The sequence below is a fragment of the Panthera tigris genome, chromosome E1 (assembly GCF_018350195.1).
Source record: "Panthera tigris isolate Pti1 chromosome E1, P.tigris_Pti1_mat1.1, whole genome shotgun sequence".
Taxonomy (NCBI): domain Eukaryota; kingdom Metazoa; phylum Chordata; class Mammalia; order Carnivora; family Felidae; genus Panthera; species Panthera tigris.
Genome location: NC_056673.1, coordinates 42,519,663 through 42,537,438, shown reverse-complemented (window position 1 = coordinate 42,537,438; position 17,776 = coordinate 42,519,663). Strand labels below are relative to the sequence as shown.

General features: G+C 45.3%; 1 protein-coding gene across 1 annotated transcript in view; it reads left to right on the top strand.

The window, feature by feature from the left end:
* The window catches only part of EFTUD2 (elongation factor Tu GTP binding domain containing 2), a 39,425-nt gene that overhangs the window by 18,195 nt on the left and 3,454 nt on the right, over positions 1-17,776 (top strand). The window contains exons 10-21 of the mRNA XM_007093828.3: positions 1,216-1,382; positions 3,648-3,772; positions 7,133-7,196; positions 7,780-7,870; positions 9,333-9,468; positions 11,084-11,211; positions 12,266-12,459; positions 13,880-13,991; positions 14,356-14,496; positions 15,906-16,007; positions 16,985-17,067; positions 17,651-17,737. Of these exons, the coding sequence (XP_007093890.1) occupies positions 1,216-1,382; positions 3,648-3,772; positions 7,133-7,196; positions 7,780-7,870; positions 9,333-9,468; positions 11,084-11,211; positions 12,266-12,459; positions 13,880-13,991; positions 14,356-14,496; positions 15,906-16,007; positions 16,985-17,067; positions 17,651-17,737 (1,430 nt within the window). The remainder of the gene's footprint in view (positions 1-1,215; positions 1,383-3,647; positions 3,773-7,132; positions 7,197-7,779; positions 7,871-9,332; positions 9,469-11,083; positions 11,212-12,265; positions 12,460-13,879; positions 13,992-14,355; positions 14,497-15,905; positions 16,008-16,984; positions 17,068-17,650; positions 17,738-17,776) is intronic.

Below are 17,776 nucleotides of genomic sequence, written 5' to 3'. Positions count from 1 at the left end.
TTATTCCTTTTTTTTTAATGTATATTTATTTTTGAAAGAGAGAGGGAGAGAGACAGTGTAAGAGGAAGAGGGGCAGAGAGAGAGGGAGACACAGAATCTGAAGCAGGCTCCAGGCTCTGAGCTGTCAGCACAGAGCCCGACGCCGGGCTCGAACTTGTGAACCATGAGATCACCTGAGCCAAAGTCAGACACTCAACTGTCTGAGCCACCCAGGCATCCCCTCCTATTATATTTTTTGGTTGGAATTCTATTTTGAGGAAGGGCTTTCCTTTCTCCCCCATTTGCTTATTTATTGTCAGTATGGATACGTGGATTTTTATTTCATTCAGTGGGTTATAATCCATTACTTTTCCTTACATATTTTGATGCTCTATCCCAGATTTGGTTAGGTAGAGCTCCTTTGTTCTTTTGACATGCCCCATCTTTTTTGGAGTACTTCCTTACTTTCAGGCACAAAAAGATGTTCTGGATTCGTTTTGTGCTTTACCTGCCCCAGTCCTGGAATCAGCTATTTCTTCAAGGAGCTCTGGCTCCTTGTAGTGGGGACTGGGATAGAAACAAATGCCATGGTGTGTTCACTGCTCCTGGGGTCCATTACTTCTAGATCTTTTCACTGAACACAGATAATACATACACACACACATCTATAACTATTTTTTTGTTTACGTTTTTATTTATTTATTTTGAGAGAAAGAGAATGTGCATGAGTAGGGAAGGGGCAGGGAGAGGGGGGAGAGTGAGAATCCCAGGCAAGCTCTGCGCTGTGAGCACAGAACTTAATGTGGGTCTCGATCTCACAAACTGAGATCATGACCTGAGCCGAAATCAAGTCAGACGCTCAACTGACTGAGCCACCAAGGTGCCCCAACTATTTCTACACATACATATTAAATGGAATAAATAATAAAAAAAGAAGAAATCGTATTTTCATCCTAATGCCCACAGTTCCATTCAGTACCATAGCTGCTTCCTAAGCCTGCTTCTGTCCCTTCTCCAGCACTGAGAAACCTGGCTCCCAGCATCATCAGGCTGTTTAGTCGTATCTCAATCCTGCCAGGTGCCCTCTTTACCCTCTGCTCACACCCAATAATCAGTTTCCCGAGGTTCTCTTTTCCTCATAGTTTGTATTTTCAGATAGTACCTTCTTTGGCTTTGCTCTGGACTTTTCTGCCCTTTTTGCTCTTACCACCACTTTCTGGGTCTTGTGTCTCTCAGGTGATGCTAAACACAGAGCGGCTGATCAAGCACGCAGTACAGGAGAGGCTGGCGGTCACCGTGTGCATCAACAAGATTGACCGGCTGATCCTGGAGCTAAAGCTGCCGCCAACTGATGCTTATTATAAGCTGCGCCACATCGTAGATGAGGTCAACGGATTAATAAGGTATGGGACCCGGGGCTCCTGGATGGCTCAGTCTGTTAAGCGTCTGACTCTTGGTTTCAGCTCAGGTCACGATCTTACAGTTTCGTGAGTTCGAGCCCCACGTCGGGCTCTGCGCTGACAGCACAGAGCCTTCTTGGGATTCTCTGTTTCCCCCTCTCTCTGCACCTCCCCCACTTGCACTGTCTCTTTCTCAAAAGAAATAAACTTAAATAAATAAATAAATAAATAAATAAATAAATAAATAAATAAATAAGGTATAGGACCCCAGGTGTGGATTTCCTGTCCCCAGGAACTCTGTTTTTTACAAATCTTAACCTTGAACACCTCTGGGGGGCAACCCTGATTTCTTGGGAGTACATAACGAGTTTTTGGACAAGGCTAGGGGCACATTCCAGGGCTCTATAGGGTTTGACTCCACAACCTCGGCCTCATTGACCCTGTGCCTTCACCGGCTGTACAGCCTAAGACCCACCTTCACTTCTGTGTTGTGTTCAATACCTGGGACTCTCAACTTGGTCTCGCCTTCACCCCATACCAAGTGTGTGAACCTGGGCAAGTGATGCTTGTAGAGCCTCAGGTTCTGCCTCTGTAAAAAGGGAATGAATGATAATAACGCTTACCTAATGGGATGTGATAAGAAATCAGATATTTGGAGCACCTGGTGGCTCAGTCGGTTGAGCATCCAACTTCGGCTCAGGTCATGGTTTCACAGTTTGTGGGTTTGAGCCCCACGTTGGGCTCTGTGCTGACAGCTCAGCATGAGCGTGCGTGCTCTCGCGCCCTTCTCTCTTTCTCTCTTTCTGCCCCGCCCTCGTTCGTGCTCTGTCTCTCAAAAATAAATAAACGTTAAAAAAAAAAATTTTTTTTTTTTAAAGAAATCAGGTAGATATTTGATGTAACCCACTTAGCATAGTGCTTAGCATGCAGTACCTGCCCCATGAATGATGTTAGTTGCTGTTATTAACACAAATTCAGTAAGTGAAGGAACTATTGGCTGTTGTTTTTGTGGACATAGTTGCTTTTCAGCAAGATGGATTTCAGGCTTATATTAATAAGTATGAGCGATGGCTGGGAGACCTCACAATACAGTATCAAGGTGACTTTGAAGAATAGGTTAAATATATCATAAAGACAGTCTTATCTGCGGGCTGACAGAAGGACTGGATGACTTATTGTGGCCCCTCAAAGGGCCCAGAATGAAGCTGTCCTATTGAGAGAACACCTCTCCAGTTAAGGACTGGGGATGGTACCTCCGTGGCCAGAGACAGATTTACCTTCAGGAGCCTCCCCCGTATGTAGTACTAATTCTCAACAGTGATCTCTTCTCCCTGGCTCCAGAAGACCGAGAATGACTGGAGACCAACATAATATCAGGAACCCCAAAGATGAAATGATAAACTTATTTATTACCTTAAAATAGAGGATGGGGCTAAATCCCGATCACCAAAATAAGAAGTCTGATCTCAGCCTCTAAACAAGAAACAGCAACGTGAGCATATTATTTAGAAATATGAGGACCATTGCTCTGAAAGCAGCTTTAACAGAGTTGAAAGCAGTTGCCTCTGGGGAACATAACTTGGGATATAGTGGAATAAGGTAGGAAACTGCTCTTTAGAAGCCAATACTTTCACTTCTAAATTAAGAAATTACATAAAACAATCTGTCAGTGAGGCTAGGGTTGTGGATTGAATTCCTGTATACAGCTGGTTTTCTTTGAAACTTTAGTGAACTTGGGATGCTGTGGCTTCTGCGTGGCCTTTAAGATAAAGTTTTCATGTGAATTTGTATAACAACGCCTAATAAAATAAAGAGGAACTGGGCAGTGAGAGTGGGGAGCAAAGTTGCCCTTATTTTGTCTTTTGTTTTTTATTCACTTCTGATATTTATGTCTGTTTGTGTTTGTGAAATTGAGATTTCTCAAAAAGGTACTCCACTTTCACATCAGATTCCTTTCCTGTGTTTCAAGAGCTTTGTCTCTGACCTCCAAGTTTCCCCTTGTGTGTCTGGTGCAGTTAACTTCTCCAGGAACATGCACGAAGTTCCCAGCACTGGGAAGTCAGCTTGTTACTGGGAGTTAGGGGACAACTCCATCATGTCACTTTCTTGGGCCAGGCCGCTGGCAGCACTTGAGTGTGTTATGCAAGCCCCTTCTGAGAACAAGGGCTGGAGAGGGGTGATGACACAGAGTCCCCGCCCTTCACCCTTGGCATTATGTTGGTGTTGCTGCACAGCCCGGCTCTGCACTCATGACTGTCTCTGTTTCAGCATGTACTCCACCGATGAGAACCTGATCCTTTCCCCACTCCTGGGCAACGTCTGCTTCTCCAGCTCCCAGTACAGCATCTGCTTCACACTCGGCTCCTTTGCCAAGATCTATGCTGACACCTTCGGTAAGCTCTGGCTGGCGGGCTGTCTCCCAGCTTCCCCAGAGTCACGGGTGCCTTTCCTGCTGAAGAGTTTAGAATTGGCTTCATGCCAGGGTCCCCTGTTTGGGGGAGCATTTTATCAACTATTATTGTCACGTTTCGGTCTCTTTTTGGCCCCTAGACCCTTTCTTTGGGCCAAGTGGCTTCTAAAGAATAGAAGAGTAAAGGTGACTGTGGAAGAAATGGGTGAAAGGGAGCTCATTTTAGGAATAAGAATCTTTGTTAGCGTGAGACAGATATTTTCCGAGAGTAATTCTCCATGGGCGCAAAGCCCTGTCAGACCTCTTCCTCAGGGATGGAATGTCTGTCACTAGTGGTGCTTCTTCTGGCTGTCTCTCCAGCCATCTGTAGGCACATGGACATTTTGTAGGCCTACTCGAGAGCTCGAGTTGGATTTGCAGTCCCCCGGGATACCCAGCTGAATGATTTTACAGGTCCCGGAGCCTTGGCACAGAGCTCTGGGGCCGGCTTCCCAACTCCAGGAGACTCCTGTGCTCTTTACCTCTGTGCCTCCCGATTCCCTCAGATTCCGGTAACAACCATGTCCTGAGTGTCCAACACTGTCCTTTCGAGGAGGTCATAATTCACCCTGTTTTGAGGACTGCAGAGAGGCCCGGTGAGAGGTCTCACAGCTGACAGGCACTGGAGCTCCAGTGTTTCTGTTCTCACCACTCAGTGGTCCTTCACCCTCGTGTTTGCTCTTATGAAAGAAATGGGCAAATGCAACTTGTTTGTTTGTGTTTTTAATATGTACTTATCCACTGCATCCTCATTGTAGAAACGTGGACGATACGGTAAAATCTCATCAAGAAAGCAAAACTCACCCATAACCTCATTACCATAACCATGCAAACATTTTATAGTTCTTTCTGTGTTTAGTGTTCTGCATAAATGAGATCACATTTTATAGAGGGACATAAATAATATATAAAACATAACACAGATAAATTTTCACTCAGCATCGGATCACAGGAATTTGCCAAATTATTTTATTAAAATTCATTTCTATGAATTATTTTCCGTCACTGCCAGTTACTCCCCTGTATAGATGTGCTATAACTTAACTACTTTCTTATCATTAGGCATATATTTAGTTGTTTCTAGATGGCTCTTTTGAAAAGGAAAAGTAGATGGATAATAAATAAAACTTATCTGAGTAGGGTTCTGGTTTCCAGGTCTCTGAATATTCTTTACATCAGCATGTGAAGCAAAATCCAAGACCATTTCTGTAATTACAGTGTATTAATGATTTAGTTTCTGATTGAAAATGGCCCTGAGCCTCAGGAGAAAGTATTGCCCATCCTAGGAACCCACTGTTAGTTTACAAAGGAGCCAGCTCTGGGTTCCAGTATCATCCTCCTGAAAAGCCATGTATGGGGGCACCTGGGTGGCTCAGTTGGTTGAGCATCTGACTCAGGTCATGATCCCAGGGTCATGGGATCAAGCCCTGCACTGGGTTCTGCACTGAGCATGGAGACTGCTTAGGATTCTCTCTCTTTCTTCCTCTGCCCCTCTCCCCCATTTGCATTCTTTCTGTATACTTATATTTTTACAAAGGAGGGGAGGGGAGAAAAGTCATGTTTGGGACTTCTAGAAAGTCAGCTCTGAAAGGAATATCAGAGATCATTGAGTCCTTCCCCTTCATCCCACATATGGGAAAACTACGCCCAGGGTTACAGAACCTACTGGTGGGCTTGGGACTAGAATCTACTTGATGTTTTTTCCATCACACCGTACTTCCACAGTTGATGTCATGTCCTCTTAACTAAGAATCTGGCAACGCATGGGGAACAATCTCTGACTTCTAAGAACTCTGTCCAAGGGGTAGATGGAAACCTACAGAGTGTTGAACAACAGTGTATGACATCAGTTTGGGCAGGAAGAGATGGGGCTTCATGGGCAGGTGGAGAGTAGAGAGCTGGGAGTTCTAGATTCGCAGCATTGAAAGAGGAGGTACAGAGGCGGGTGGTTTGGACCCATGGCCTATTTAATAATGGTGAACTGTTTCACCAAAGGGGAGAGTTGAAGTAAAGCTGTGGGCAAGCTGGGTTGGGACCACATTGAGGAAGGCTTGGAATGCCAGGTTAAAGAATTTTGACTTTATCCTGGGAGCTGTTAAAGATTGGGGTAGGCTGACACGTGCAAAGCTGATAGAAGATAGGCCAGGAAGAAGGGTGGGTACAGGAAGGAACACCCGGTTAGACATTTTCACCAGTATTCAGATACAGGATCGTGAATATTGGGTTCCTGTTATTAGTGAGATTGAAAAGGAGGAGAAGAACCAGAGAGAAGTTCACCCTTTCTTCCACTGAGCGTTTATTAAACTTCCAGCACGGTAGGCCTAGTTCTTGTGAGCACTCAAGCAACTCAGTCCAGTGAGTATGCTGTACTATAAGGTGCAGTAATGGAGGCGTGTAAAAGACACAGTGGTTCAAAGGAGAGAGAGTCACTAACTAATGTGGGAAAGAAGGGAAGAATTTGGTAATTAGCAAAGTGGGGAAGAAAAAGATTTTGAACCTGGATGAAATGCCAAGGTAGCCTCAATAAAAGGGGGAATGGTCTGAAGGGGAGCGTGGCTTTAGGGAAAAAGTGATGAATATCCTTTATGGCATCTTGAGTGAAATCATCTAGATAGAAATACTCATGACAGAGTTGGTCATGTGACCAAATTGGCTAACAGGAGCTCTTGATTGAGAAGATCTTGAATTCTAAAAGCCACCGTTGCTTGGCTCAGCCTGACCAGGATTAAGAGTTACAGTCAAACTAAAAATATTAACTGGTAAAAGATGAGACAAAGGTAGGCTTTGGAGTTTTCTCTCCAGAGGACTAGATGTCTGCCTTCCAGAGGCTTGGGGCTAGTTTGAGCTTTAGCGTGGCATTGCAGCTGGGAGACTGCCCACACTGGCAGCAGAGAGCTTATGTGGATCAGGGAAGAGTGAAGGAGCCATTAAGCCCCACTTCTGGAAGGAACAGTGTTTAGGTGCAGACAGAGCATAGCATGTGGGCGGTTGGGCCTATTTTATTGAAGGAAAGCATATAAACCATATCCTTGTCCATAGCTCAGTTCTTTGCTTCCTAGACATAGAGCTGCCTGGGTACTCATTTTGGCTCCAGCGTAGCCATGTCTAATTTGGGCCAGTCCTGTCCTTGTCTATGCCTCAGTATCCTTGTCTGCCTGCCTGGGTACAAGGAAATGTCCAGACCTTGGGAAGGAACCTGCTAGAATTCCTCAGCTATAAACCACTTACGCATCTGGAACCACGTATGCAGGCTTTCAAACAATACTTTGTTAGGTAGATTATAATCATATGGTTTCTCTTACAGGTGACATTAACTACCAGGAATTTGCTAAAAGACTCTGGGGTGACATCTACTTCAACCCCAAAACGTAAGTAGAGTGGGGAAGTGACTCTCTAGAGGGGGCGTTCATTTTTCCAGGAAGTGAGGACAGAGAAAGAGTTCCTAAGATTAAAACCTACCTTTTGGGAAGGGGTAGGGGGGTTGTGCAAGCAGGGGAGGGGCAGAGAGAGGGGGGACAGAGGATCTGGAGTGGGCTCTGTGCTGACAGGCTGACAGCAGTGAGCCTGATGTGGGGCTCAAACTCAAAAACCGCGAGATCGTGACCTGAGCTAAAGTTGGACGCTCAACCAACTAAGCCACCTAGGTGCCCCAAAACCTACTTTTTTATTAAACATGAATAATCCTCCTCTAAGTGGTTTGGCTTCATGAGCTCTTAACAGGATGAGCCTATTTCTCTTGAGGTCTTCACAGCTCAGCTCAGGCATGCACGAGAGTCATAACCATATGCTCTCTTGGGAATCTCTCTTTGGAAATGTTATGATCACATACACATTCCTTCCCCTTCACCCTGCCCAGATTCAGAACTTAGGAAATTCACCCTTGGGGTCAGTGACACAGCCTTCTCCCTGCTGGGCCACCCATAACTCTTTTTTTTTTTTTCCTCTTAATAGACGAAAATTCACAAAAAAGGCCCCAACCAGCAGCTCCCAGAGGAGCTTTGTGGAGTTTATCTTGGAGCCTCTGTATAAGATCCTTGCTCAGGTGAGAATGTCAGGCTGCCTGGTTCAGGCCTGCCCTTCTAAACACAGAGTACAAAAGTTAGTGAACTCAGACTTCCCCCTGCCCCTAAACCTGCTCAGTTTTGTTTTACTAAGCATGAGGATAGTTGCTCACCAGTCTTCTAGATCTATGGTCCTCTAAGTGCCGTTGAATTCAGAGTGAAGGGGGGAAGATAAGAAAGAAAAGGCAATGGAGAAATTTTGTATAAAGATTTGATACTTGAGAACTAATAATTTCAGTTGTAGGGATGTGATTTACAGATATAATTGGTTTATGTATAGTGTGTGTGTGTGTGTGTGTGTGTGTGTGTGTGTGTGTGTGTATATGTATATATATATATATATATTTTTTATAAGGGGGGAAACAAACTGGAAATAAGTTAAATGTTTATCAGTGAGATTCTGATTAAATGAATTATGGTACATCTCAAGTATTTTGTAGCCATTAAAAGAATGGCTGTATTAGCTTGCTTTTTAATGACTTTTCTGGGCCTGTATATATGTGATGTTTGTCAAATCGGAAAGGATGCATCACGGGGTGCCTGGCTGGCTCAGTCGGCAGAGCATGCAACTCTCGATCTCCAGGTCGTGAGTTCAAGCCCCATATTGGACATATAACTTACTTGGGAAAAAAAAAAAAAAAGATGCATCAGACAGTGGTAAGGATGCAGTTAGACATGTAGGATTCTCCAAAGAAAAGAGTATAACATTGAGTTTGCATGAATTTGTGCTACCTAAAAAGCAGAAGTAAAGGGGTAACACTGTACGGGAGTTTTCGTAGACCTTTTTCCCAAGACAGTTATAAAATATTCAAGTGTTTAATAAGCACTGTGCACAGTTAACACACACATATACACAAAACGTGTGTGGCCATACCAGCTGACAAAAGAGTAAAACATAGCAACAAGACAAAATAACATGATTAAAATTTATTAGTGCTGAAAAATACTTAGTATCTTGTGTCAGACTGGAATGGATTAATAAAAGAAATTTATAGAGTCTGTCTCATTAGAGACCTTGAGTCTGCTGAGAATGATTTAGCTTGGCCTTGCCCTACCAGCAGATGGACTGCTAGGTGACCTTTTTTGGTTCCTTCCAGTGCAGTGATCCTCTAAATCTGAGAAGTCTCTAAATAGGGAAGAGTAAGGGATTTCCTGAGTGGGGTGAGATGCTGCTTTTCAGACACCAGGGGGCAGCACTGAAGGTCATCAGAGAGGGCCAGGTTTATTTAACCAACCCCCTTTTTCCCCCCAGGATTGGTTTGAAGAGTAGATATCAAAGATTTCTCTCAAACCAAATGGCTGTCCTTGCCAAGAGCTCTCCCTGTAGAAGAGAACTTGGCGCAGTGACCCTTCAAATTGCCCTTTGGCCTTCCCTTGCCCTCTATAGCAGGCAACATGCTGGGGCCATCATTACAGCTGACATGGTATTTGGTACCAACACAGGTTGTGGGTGACGTGGACACCAGCCTCCCCAGGACCCTGGATGAGCTTGGCATTCATCTGACCAAAGAAGAGCTTAAGCTGAATATCCGCCCCCTGCTCAGGCTGGTCTGCAAAAAATTCTTTGGTGAATTCACAGGTAACAAAAGAGCTCATGGCCCCCTTCCCATCACTGTCATGTTCTGCCACATGTATCGTGGGGACCTTTTCCTCACTCCAGTGATGTGCAGAGATGTGAGGCTTTTTTAAATAAACTGCAAGCCGGATGTACAGCACCTACATTTTTCTCCTAGCTGTTTCCTTTGGTGGATGGTACCAAGAACTCTATCTTGGGAAACAAAAGCAATTATATTTCCCTACCAGGAGGAGCGTGCAAATAAAGGAGACGTTGAAACAGATTCCGAGGTTCTAGTATTTTTACAAGACTCATAAGTGATGTAAATAGACTCATAAGCGATGGGAAATACTGGGAAAAGCAGCAGGCTCAGATTTCTTTTCTCCTAAGCTGCTGTCTCCTCTATTTAAGTGGCACAGAAGGCAGGCGGTATAGTAGAATGAGCCCTGGACCTATTGAGAAAGACCTGAATCTTGTTCCTATTGTGGCCCTGGCCCTTCCATGTGGTGAGACCTGGGTCAGCCACCTGATTCTTCTGTGACTCGAGTTTCTCATCTGTAAAATAAGGGAGGTAGTAAAGGTAATGACTAAGGGTCCCCTCAGCAATCTCTTGATTCTCTCTTTTTTTTTAATTTTTTTAATGTTTATTTATTCTTGAGAGAGAGACAGAGACAGTAGAGCTTGAGCAGGGGGTGGGCAGAGAGAGAGGGGGACACAGAATCTGAAGCAGGCTCCAGGCTCTGAGCTGTCAGCACAGAACCCGACATGGGGCTCGAATTCACAAGCCATGAGACCATGACCTGAGTGGAAGTCTGATACTTAACCAACTGAGCCACTCAGGCGCGCCAGCAATCTCTTGATTCTGGTAGTTATTAGGTGTCTGAATCCACAAGGTGCATGATTCTAGTAGTTCATTCTCAGCTGGCCATCCATCTGACCTAGGAGACACCAACTGAAAACAGATCTGCTTTCCCCAAGGTGCTAATGGAGGTTTTCTCTTTCATGGCCTATTGGCTGTTAGAAAAACAGGATGATGGGGCACCTGGGTGGCTCAGTCGGTTAAGCGTCTGACTTGGGTGCAGGTCATGATCTCACGGTTCATGGGTTCCAGCCCTTCGCTGTGCTCTGTGCTGAAAGCTCAGAACCTGGAGCCTGCGTCAGAGTCTGTGTCTCCCTTTCTGTTTGCCTCTCCTCTGCTCGCTTGCTCTCTCTCTCTGAAAAATAAATAAACGTTAAAAAAAAAAAAAGAAAACAGGATGATGTATTGAACAGAAACATATGCAGTATTTCCCGAAGAGAGAGTCAACTCGGATTGTTCTGAGTAGATCTAAAGAGCTGGGGTACTTATTGTAAGTGCTCAGTAAGTGCTTATATTCAATGAAAGATCATGGATTGATAACAGACACTTGAAAATTTTTGTCACCTGAGTTCAAGGAACCATTGAGCCCTGCTTCTTGCTCTTAGAGCATACTCCCAGGAAACAAGGTGGTACTTCCCGCTGGGCTCACGGTGCCCTAGCTTAAGAGCTGAAAATGAGTCCCTGCACTTTTAGCTTTCTGGCCATCACCAGTGGATCCATAACTCACCGTCAATTCCCCCTGTGAGTGTAGAGTAATGGCTTTGTCTTCTCCCTCCACAGGCTTTGTGGACATGTGTGTGCAGCATATCCCCTCTCCAAAGGTGGGCGCCAAGCCCAAGATTGAGCACACCTACACTGGCGGTGTGGATTCTGATCTCGGCGAGGCCATGAGCGACTGTGATCCTGACGTAAGGGAAAACCCCCATTTCTGTTTTTTTTCCTCCTTCTGTTGGAGATACTGTTTTCTGGTCATAGGAATGATGCCTTCTTTCCATCCTTGCTTGCCACTCCCCATTAGCAAAGTCAAACAGGCCTGAATTCAAGACCCAGGGTTACCACTTCTAGTGTTATGATTTTGGGAAAATTATTCTATCTTTCTAAGAGTCTTGGTGGGTAAAATGAGGATAATAGTATGTATATGACTGTTACAAAAATAAGAGTAAGAAAGTTTTACAGTTGTGTTTAGCATGGTGCCTGATAGACAGTAAACATTCAACAAATGGTAGCTAACTTTGTCAGCTTTGGGCTTTAAAAAAGTCCTTACCAGGGGCACCTGGGTGGCTCAGTTGGTTAAGCGTCCCACTTTGGCTCAGGTCATGATCTCATGGTTTGTGGGTTTGAGCCCCAGAGCCTGCTTCGGGTTCTCTCTCTCTCTCTCTCTCTCTCTCTCTCTCTCAAAAATAAATAATTTTTTTTTTTAATATTCTTAAAAAAAGTCTTTCCCAGGGATGCCTGGCCAACTCAGTCAGTAGAGTATATGACTGTTGATCTCCAGGTCATGAGTTCAGGCTCCACATTGGACCTACACAGCTTACTTTAAAAATAATTAATTTATTAATTGAAAAAAATTTTTTTTCCCAGCTGTTCTCAGTCTAATTTCTCAGCATGAACGACCAACTGAGAATTGTGTTACATCTTCGGAGGGAATTTGGGGCAAGCAAGTCTTGTCCTCTTGCAAGTTAACAGTGGCGATCTGCCATCCTAAACCTGCCTTTCTTCGCCATTGCCCTCATCCTCCTAGAGAAAAGACAAAGTTTTTTTGCTTTGCCCTGCCTATGACATCTCCCAGCTAATCAGGGGGTAGGGCATGGTTTGGAATTTTCCCAGGAGATTGACACATCTTCCTCTAGGTCTGGGCAGCCTCCTCGCAGAGCCGTGTCATTGCCGTCCAAGGAGGTAGAGACAAGGGTATTTACCCTGGGAATATGTGTGGTCGAGCCTGCACTCTGTCCCCACCTCCAGGGTCCCCTGATGTGCCACACCACCAAGATGTACAGCACGGATGATGGAGTTCAGTTTCATGCCTTTGGCCGGGTGCTGAGTGGCACCATCCATGCCGGGCAGCCCGTGAAGGTGCTGGGGGAGAACTACACCCTGGAGGATGAGGAAGACTCCCAGATATGCACCGTGGGTCGTCTTTGGATCTCTGTGGCCAGGTACCGCCAATAGTAGCCTATAGAGGCATGCCTTGGCCTTGTCACGGCAGCTGCATGGGCCACTTCAGTAGGGCATCAGCTGACCCTCCCTCACATCTGTTGACTTCTATTTCTTACTACCCAGAGCTGCTAGGGCCAAAAGGCAGCTACTGTTGGGATAATGCCAAGAGCCTTGCCTTTGAGTTTTGAATGGCTTATATAAACTTTTGTAAGTTTTCTATTTTTACTCTTTTTAATTCTCTCTTCCTCTTCTGTGTTTCTGAGTCACAACCTTTATGTTTCTTCCCAAAAGAAATTGTCTCCCAACCTCCACGGACTATTCTTTGACCAAGATAGAAGATTTTGCTAGATCCCTTATAGGTTCCTTATCTGCAGCACCAGACTTAGCTTGGGCCTCTGGGCTGCTTGTGAATTCATAAGTTCGGCTTCTTAGCTAGCAAGCAGAGTCAAGGCAGTTCTGTTCTGACGTGCCTGCTGTACCTTGCCGATGGCCCCCTTTCCCTCTCCAAATCCACCCATTCCCTAGAAGGCAGAGGACTGATGGCCTAGGAGAGTTGCAGTATCTTCTGTGGTGCTTTTGGCATCTCCTTACATTCTACCCCTTGGGCAGGGCCTTGCTTACCAGTAGTATCCACCTGAAATTAGGTTTTCCTCTTTTGTCCTCCTAAAATACCATGAGCTTTCTTCCACGTGCTAACCAGTTTGTAATTCCAGTTGACCCTTGAACAACACAGGTTTAAACTACACGAGTCCACTTTAATGTGGGTTTTTTTTTTCCAGTAAATACACTATCATCCTGCAAATGTATTTTCTTTTCTTTATGACTTTAACATTTTCTTTTCTTTAGCTTATTTTTTAGAAGAGTACAGTGTAGAATACACATATAGAATGCACATACGAAACGTGTTAATTGAGTGTTTATGTTATCGGTAAGGCCCCCAGCGGACAGTAGGTTTTTAGTAGTTAAGTTTTGGGGGGATGGGGCGCCTGGGTGGCTCAGTCGGTTGAGCGTCCAACTTTAGCTCAGGTCATGATCTCGCGGTCCGTGAGTTCAAGCCCCGCGTCGGGCTCTGTGCTGACGGCTCGGAGCCTGGAACCTGTTTCAGATTCTGTGTCTCCCTCTCTCTCTGACCCTCCCCTGTTCGTGCTCTGTCCCTCTCTGTCTCAAAAATAAATAAACGTTAAAAAAAAAAAATAATAAAAGATTTAAAAAAAGTTTTGGGGGGAGTCAGAACATATATGTGGAGTTTCAACTACATGGGGCGTTGGGGCCCCATTGTTCCTGGGTCAGTTGTACATATATGTGAGGTTACATGGTTGGTTGTTATACCCCTCCCCTAATGGGATGTATGTTTGGTTCACCCCTGCTCCTGGCTCAGTGCCTGGCACCCCTCCTTATTTCACTCATCTGTTGCCCCAGGTACCACATTGAGGTGAACCGTGTTCCTGCTGGCAACTGGGTTCTGATCGAAGGTGTTGATCAACCAATTGTGAAGACAGCAACCATAACTGAACCCCGAGGCAATGAGGAGGTAGAGTTTCTGAAAAGGCAACTGGATTAGTTTAAGCTGGATGGTCCCATGGGAACTCACAGGGTACTAACCCGGAGTCACTGCCGCTTCCTGGTTCTGGGCCTGAGCACAGGCTGAAGCTTCTAGATCCGACCCAGCTCGAGTCTCCCTGCACTCCACTCAGTTGCTAGGAGTTAGGAGCAGTTGCTTTATCTTTTCCCTGCTGTTTGTTCTGCCCAATTACGTGGGAATAAATGGCCCTTCAGGCTGCCTCCCAGCAGCACTTTGGCTCCTGGTTGGGGAGTGGTCTCCTCCTCTCTGACCTCTGTACCTTTGGTGCCTACTCAGGCCACGTGCCCTCACTCCTCTGCACTTTGAATCTCAGGCTCAGATTTTCCGCCCCTTGAAGTTCAACACCACATCCGTTATCAAGATTGCCGTGGAACCAGTCAACCCCTCAGAGCTACCCAAGATGCTGGACGGTCTGCGCAAGGTCAACAAGAGCTATCCATCCCTCACCACCAAGGTATGTTCAGGGTCTGCAATAGCTGCCCCCGGTGACAGGTCTGTGCCGCCCACTGCTTCACGTCCACCAGCTGTCTCTGATCTGCTGCTTCCAGCAGCCTATGTCGAAAGCAAGTATTCCCTGTCTGTTACTGTCATTTGAAAACAAGACACGTTTTGGGGGGGGGGGGGTGCTGCGAGTGCACATGCATGTGTTCATATTCCACAGTATCTTTAGATGAGAAAGAGATGTGTCTTAGAAAGTATACTTTGATGGGAATGCAAGCTGGTGCAGCCACTCTGGAAAACAGTATGGAGGTTCCTCAAAAAACTAAAACTAGAACTACCCTACGACCCAGCAATTGCACTACTAGGCATTCATCCATGGGATACAGGTGTACTGTTTCGAAGGGACACATGCACCCCTGTGTTTATAGCAGCACTATCGACAATAGCCGAAGTATGGAAAGAGCCCAAATGTCCATCGACGGATGAATGGATAAAGAAGATGTGTATATATACAATGGAGTATTACTTGGCAATCAAAAAGAATGAAATCTTGCCATTTGCAACTATGTGGATGGAACTGGAGGGTATTATGTGAAGTGAAATTAGTCGGAGAAAGACAAATATATGACTTCACTCACATGAGGACTTTAAGAGACAAAACAGATGAACATAAGGGAAGGGAAACAAAAATTATATAAAAACAGAAGAGACTCATAAATATAGAGAACAAACAGGGTTACGGGGTGGGGGGAGGCGGGATGGGCTAAACGGGTAAGGGGCACTAAGGAATCTACTCCTGAAATCATTGTTGCACCAAATTAGATGTAAATTTAAAAAAATAAAAAATTAAATTAAATAAAAATAAAATAATTATTAAAAAAAGAAAAATAAAAAATAAAATAAGTAAATTTTGAAAAAAAAAGAAATATTAGGGACCAGGATTAATGACAATCACAGTTATACATTTTGTGAGGAAGTAATTTTTTTTTCTTAAAAAAAAAATATATATATATACTATGAATTGATTTTCCAGAAAATATAGAAGGAAAAGTGATCATTCTGATCCTTCTACATTCTTGAGCCTGCTAGCATACTTTTCTGAGTAGCTGGCCAGGGCTAAAGGGTCAGCTTATGTCCATAGACTTAGGGCAGGGTTTTCCCTAAACGGTTATGCTGGAAATTAAATCGGTGACCTAATGCCCAGCAGCACCGTGCTGAATGGTCCAGATGTCCTGAGGATTTACCCGTTGGTCACTTCCCCACTGATCCTTCTTGAAGAGGCTGGAACTGATGCTGAGGAGTGGCTGATTCTGGTAGTGGGTTTGGGCACCTCCTCCTGGGCTCTAGCATTGATTCTGTTTCTAGCTGCTGTTGCTGGCATAAGAGGTCCAGGCTATGACCACCAGGCCTGTTATGTTTCAGGTGGAAGAGTCTGGGGAGCACGTGATTCTAGGTACTGGGGAGCTGTACCTAGACTGTGTGATGCATGATTTACGGAAGATGTACTCAGAGATCGACATCAAGGTAAATCAGCATCCTCTTTCTTGAGTACCCGCCTGGCCAGGAGCTTGACTCATGGCTCCAGACTGATTTTATAAGCAACCAAACCCTTGATTCCCCTGGAAGGCCTGAGGGAAGAGGGGGGGCCCTATTGGGGAGGAGACATGTTAGGGAAAAGCATGACCTATTGCTCCCTATCTGGGAAGGTATTTGAGATCTGGTTTGCCCCTTTCTGCAGGGTTATTCTCTGTGTCATAGTTTAAAGTCCAGGCTCCCAAGCCAAAGTGATTCTTGGTCTTTTGTTAAGGAAACAGTTATACAGTTAACCCATCTTTGGTGATTAGGGCTCAGCGGAGGGTTTCAGGGAGAGAGTGAGAACTGGTTCTCCTGGATTTGTCTTTAGGTTGTGAAGTGGCCCCTTGATTAAAGTGCCCATTGCATGGCCTCAGTCTCCTAGATGGTACCCATTTTCTCCCAGTTCCTGTGGTGGTGGGAGAGAGCGCCCTCAAGTACCCCTCTTAGATCCTCCTCCTGAGGTGCCCAGGACTGGTGGTCTAGAAGATACTGAGTTCCCTGGTGGCTGGCCATGTGGGAGCTTCAGGGAGGAGCTCTGCTACTCAGAGCCAGGTGTTGAGAGTGGAAGGGGATCCCGCCAGTCAGTCCCTAGTGTCAGCTGTGACAGAGCCACGGGAGGTGCTAAGTGAGTGGTTGTGGGACGGCTGAACAGACCTTGAAAGCGTCCTTGGGGGATGATACTTTAGGCCCAGGTTTGACTCCCACGTACTCTTGGCTCAGGAACAGAAACTCCACACTCCACGAAGTTTTCTCAGTCTCCTTAGTGCTGGTAAGGATTTCTCACCTGCTATTGTACTCATTGCTGATGCTGAATAAGACGGGTTTGTCACAAAGGTAGTGCCAAGGGAACCTCAGAATTCCCTTTGGCAGAATGTTGTCCTTCCAACAAAATTAGATCTTGCCTAACAATTTATTCTGTTTCCCAGGTGGCTGACCCCGTTGTCACGTTTTGTGAGACGGTGGTGGAGACATCTTCCCTCAAGTGCTTTGCTGAAACGCCCAATAAGAAGTGAGCTGGGTGTCAGAGTGACCCTGGGACTGACAGGGGACACTTTCTCTTCCTCCCTCCTCAACTCCACCCCAGTCACAAGTACTGTGGAAATAGAGACTCCCTAGGTCTCAGGATGGGGGCTTAGGATGCTTGAGTTCTAACCTAGCACTCTCATGCCTTAGGCCCGTAGACATGATGCTATGGAATTCTTTGCTATAGGTTCCCCAAGGATGAGTGTCCCAACTGCCACTTTTCTCCGTATAATATGATCGTCTTACAATTTTGCCCTAGCAACAGGTCTGTTGTGGGAATTTTTTAAATTTTATAATTAAGTAATCTCTGCACCCAACATGGGGCTCGAACTCACAACCCTAAGATCAAGAGCTACACACTCCACTGACCGAGCCAGCCAGATGCCCTGAGACCCTACTTTTTTAAAGAGTGGTAGATTCAAGTGAAGGAAGACAGAAAATGAACCTTTTTTGCTCTGTTTTGCTCCTCTGGCTTTTACTGATGTAACTGCCTTGTCACCCTCTCCTTAGGAATGCCCCTTCTTCAAGTTCTGCTGATCCTCATCATTACTCATTTCCTTTCTGACTAGGAATAAGATCACCATGATTGCTGAGCCTCTCGAGAAAGGCCTCGCCGAGGACATAGAGAATGAGGTGGTCCAGATCACGTGGAACAGGTGAGAATGTGGCTCTGGTTTCAAGGCTGAAAGGAGACG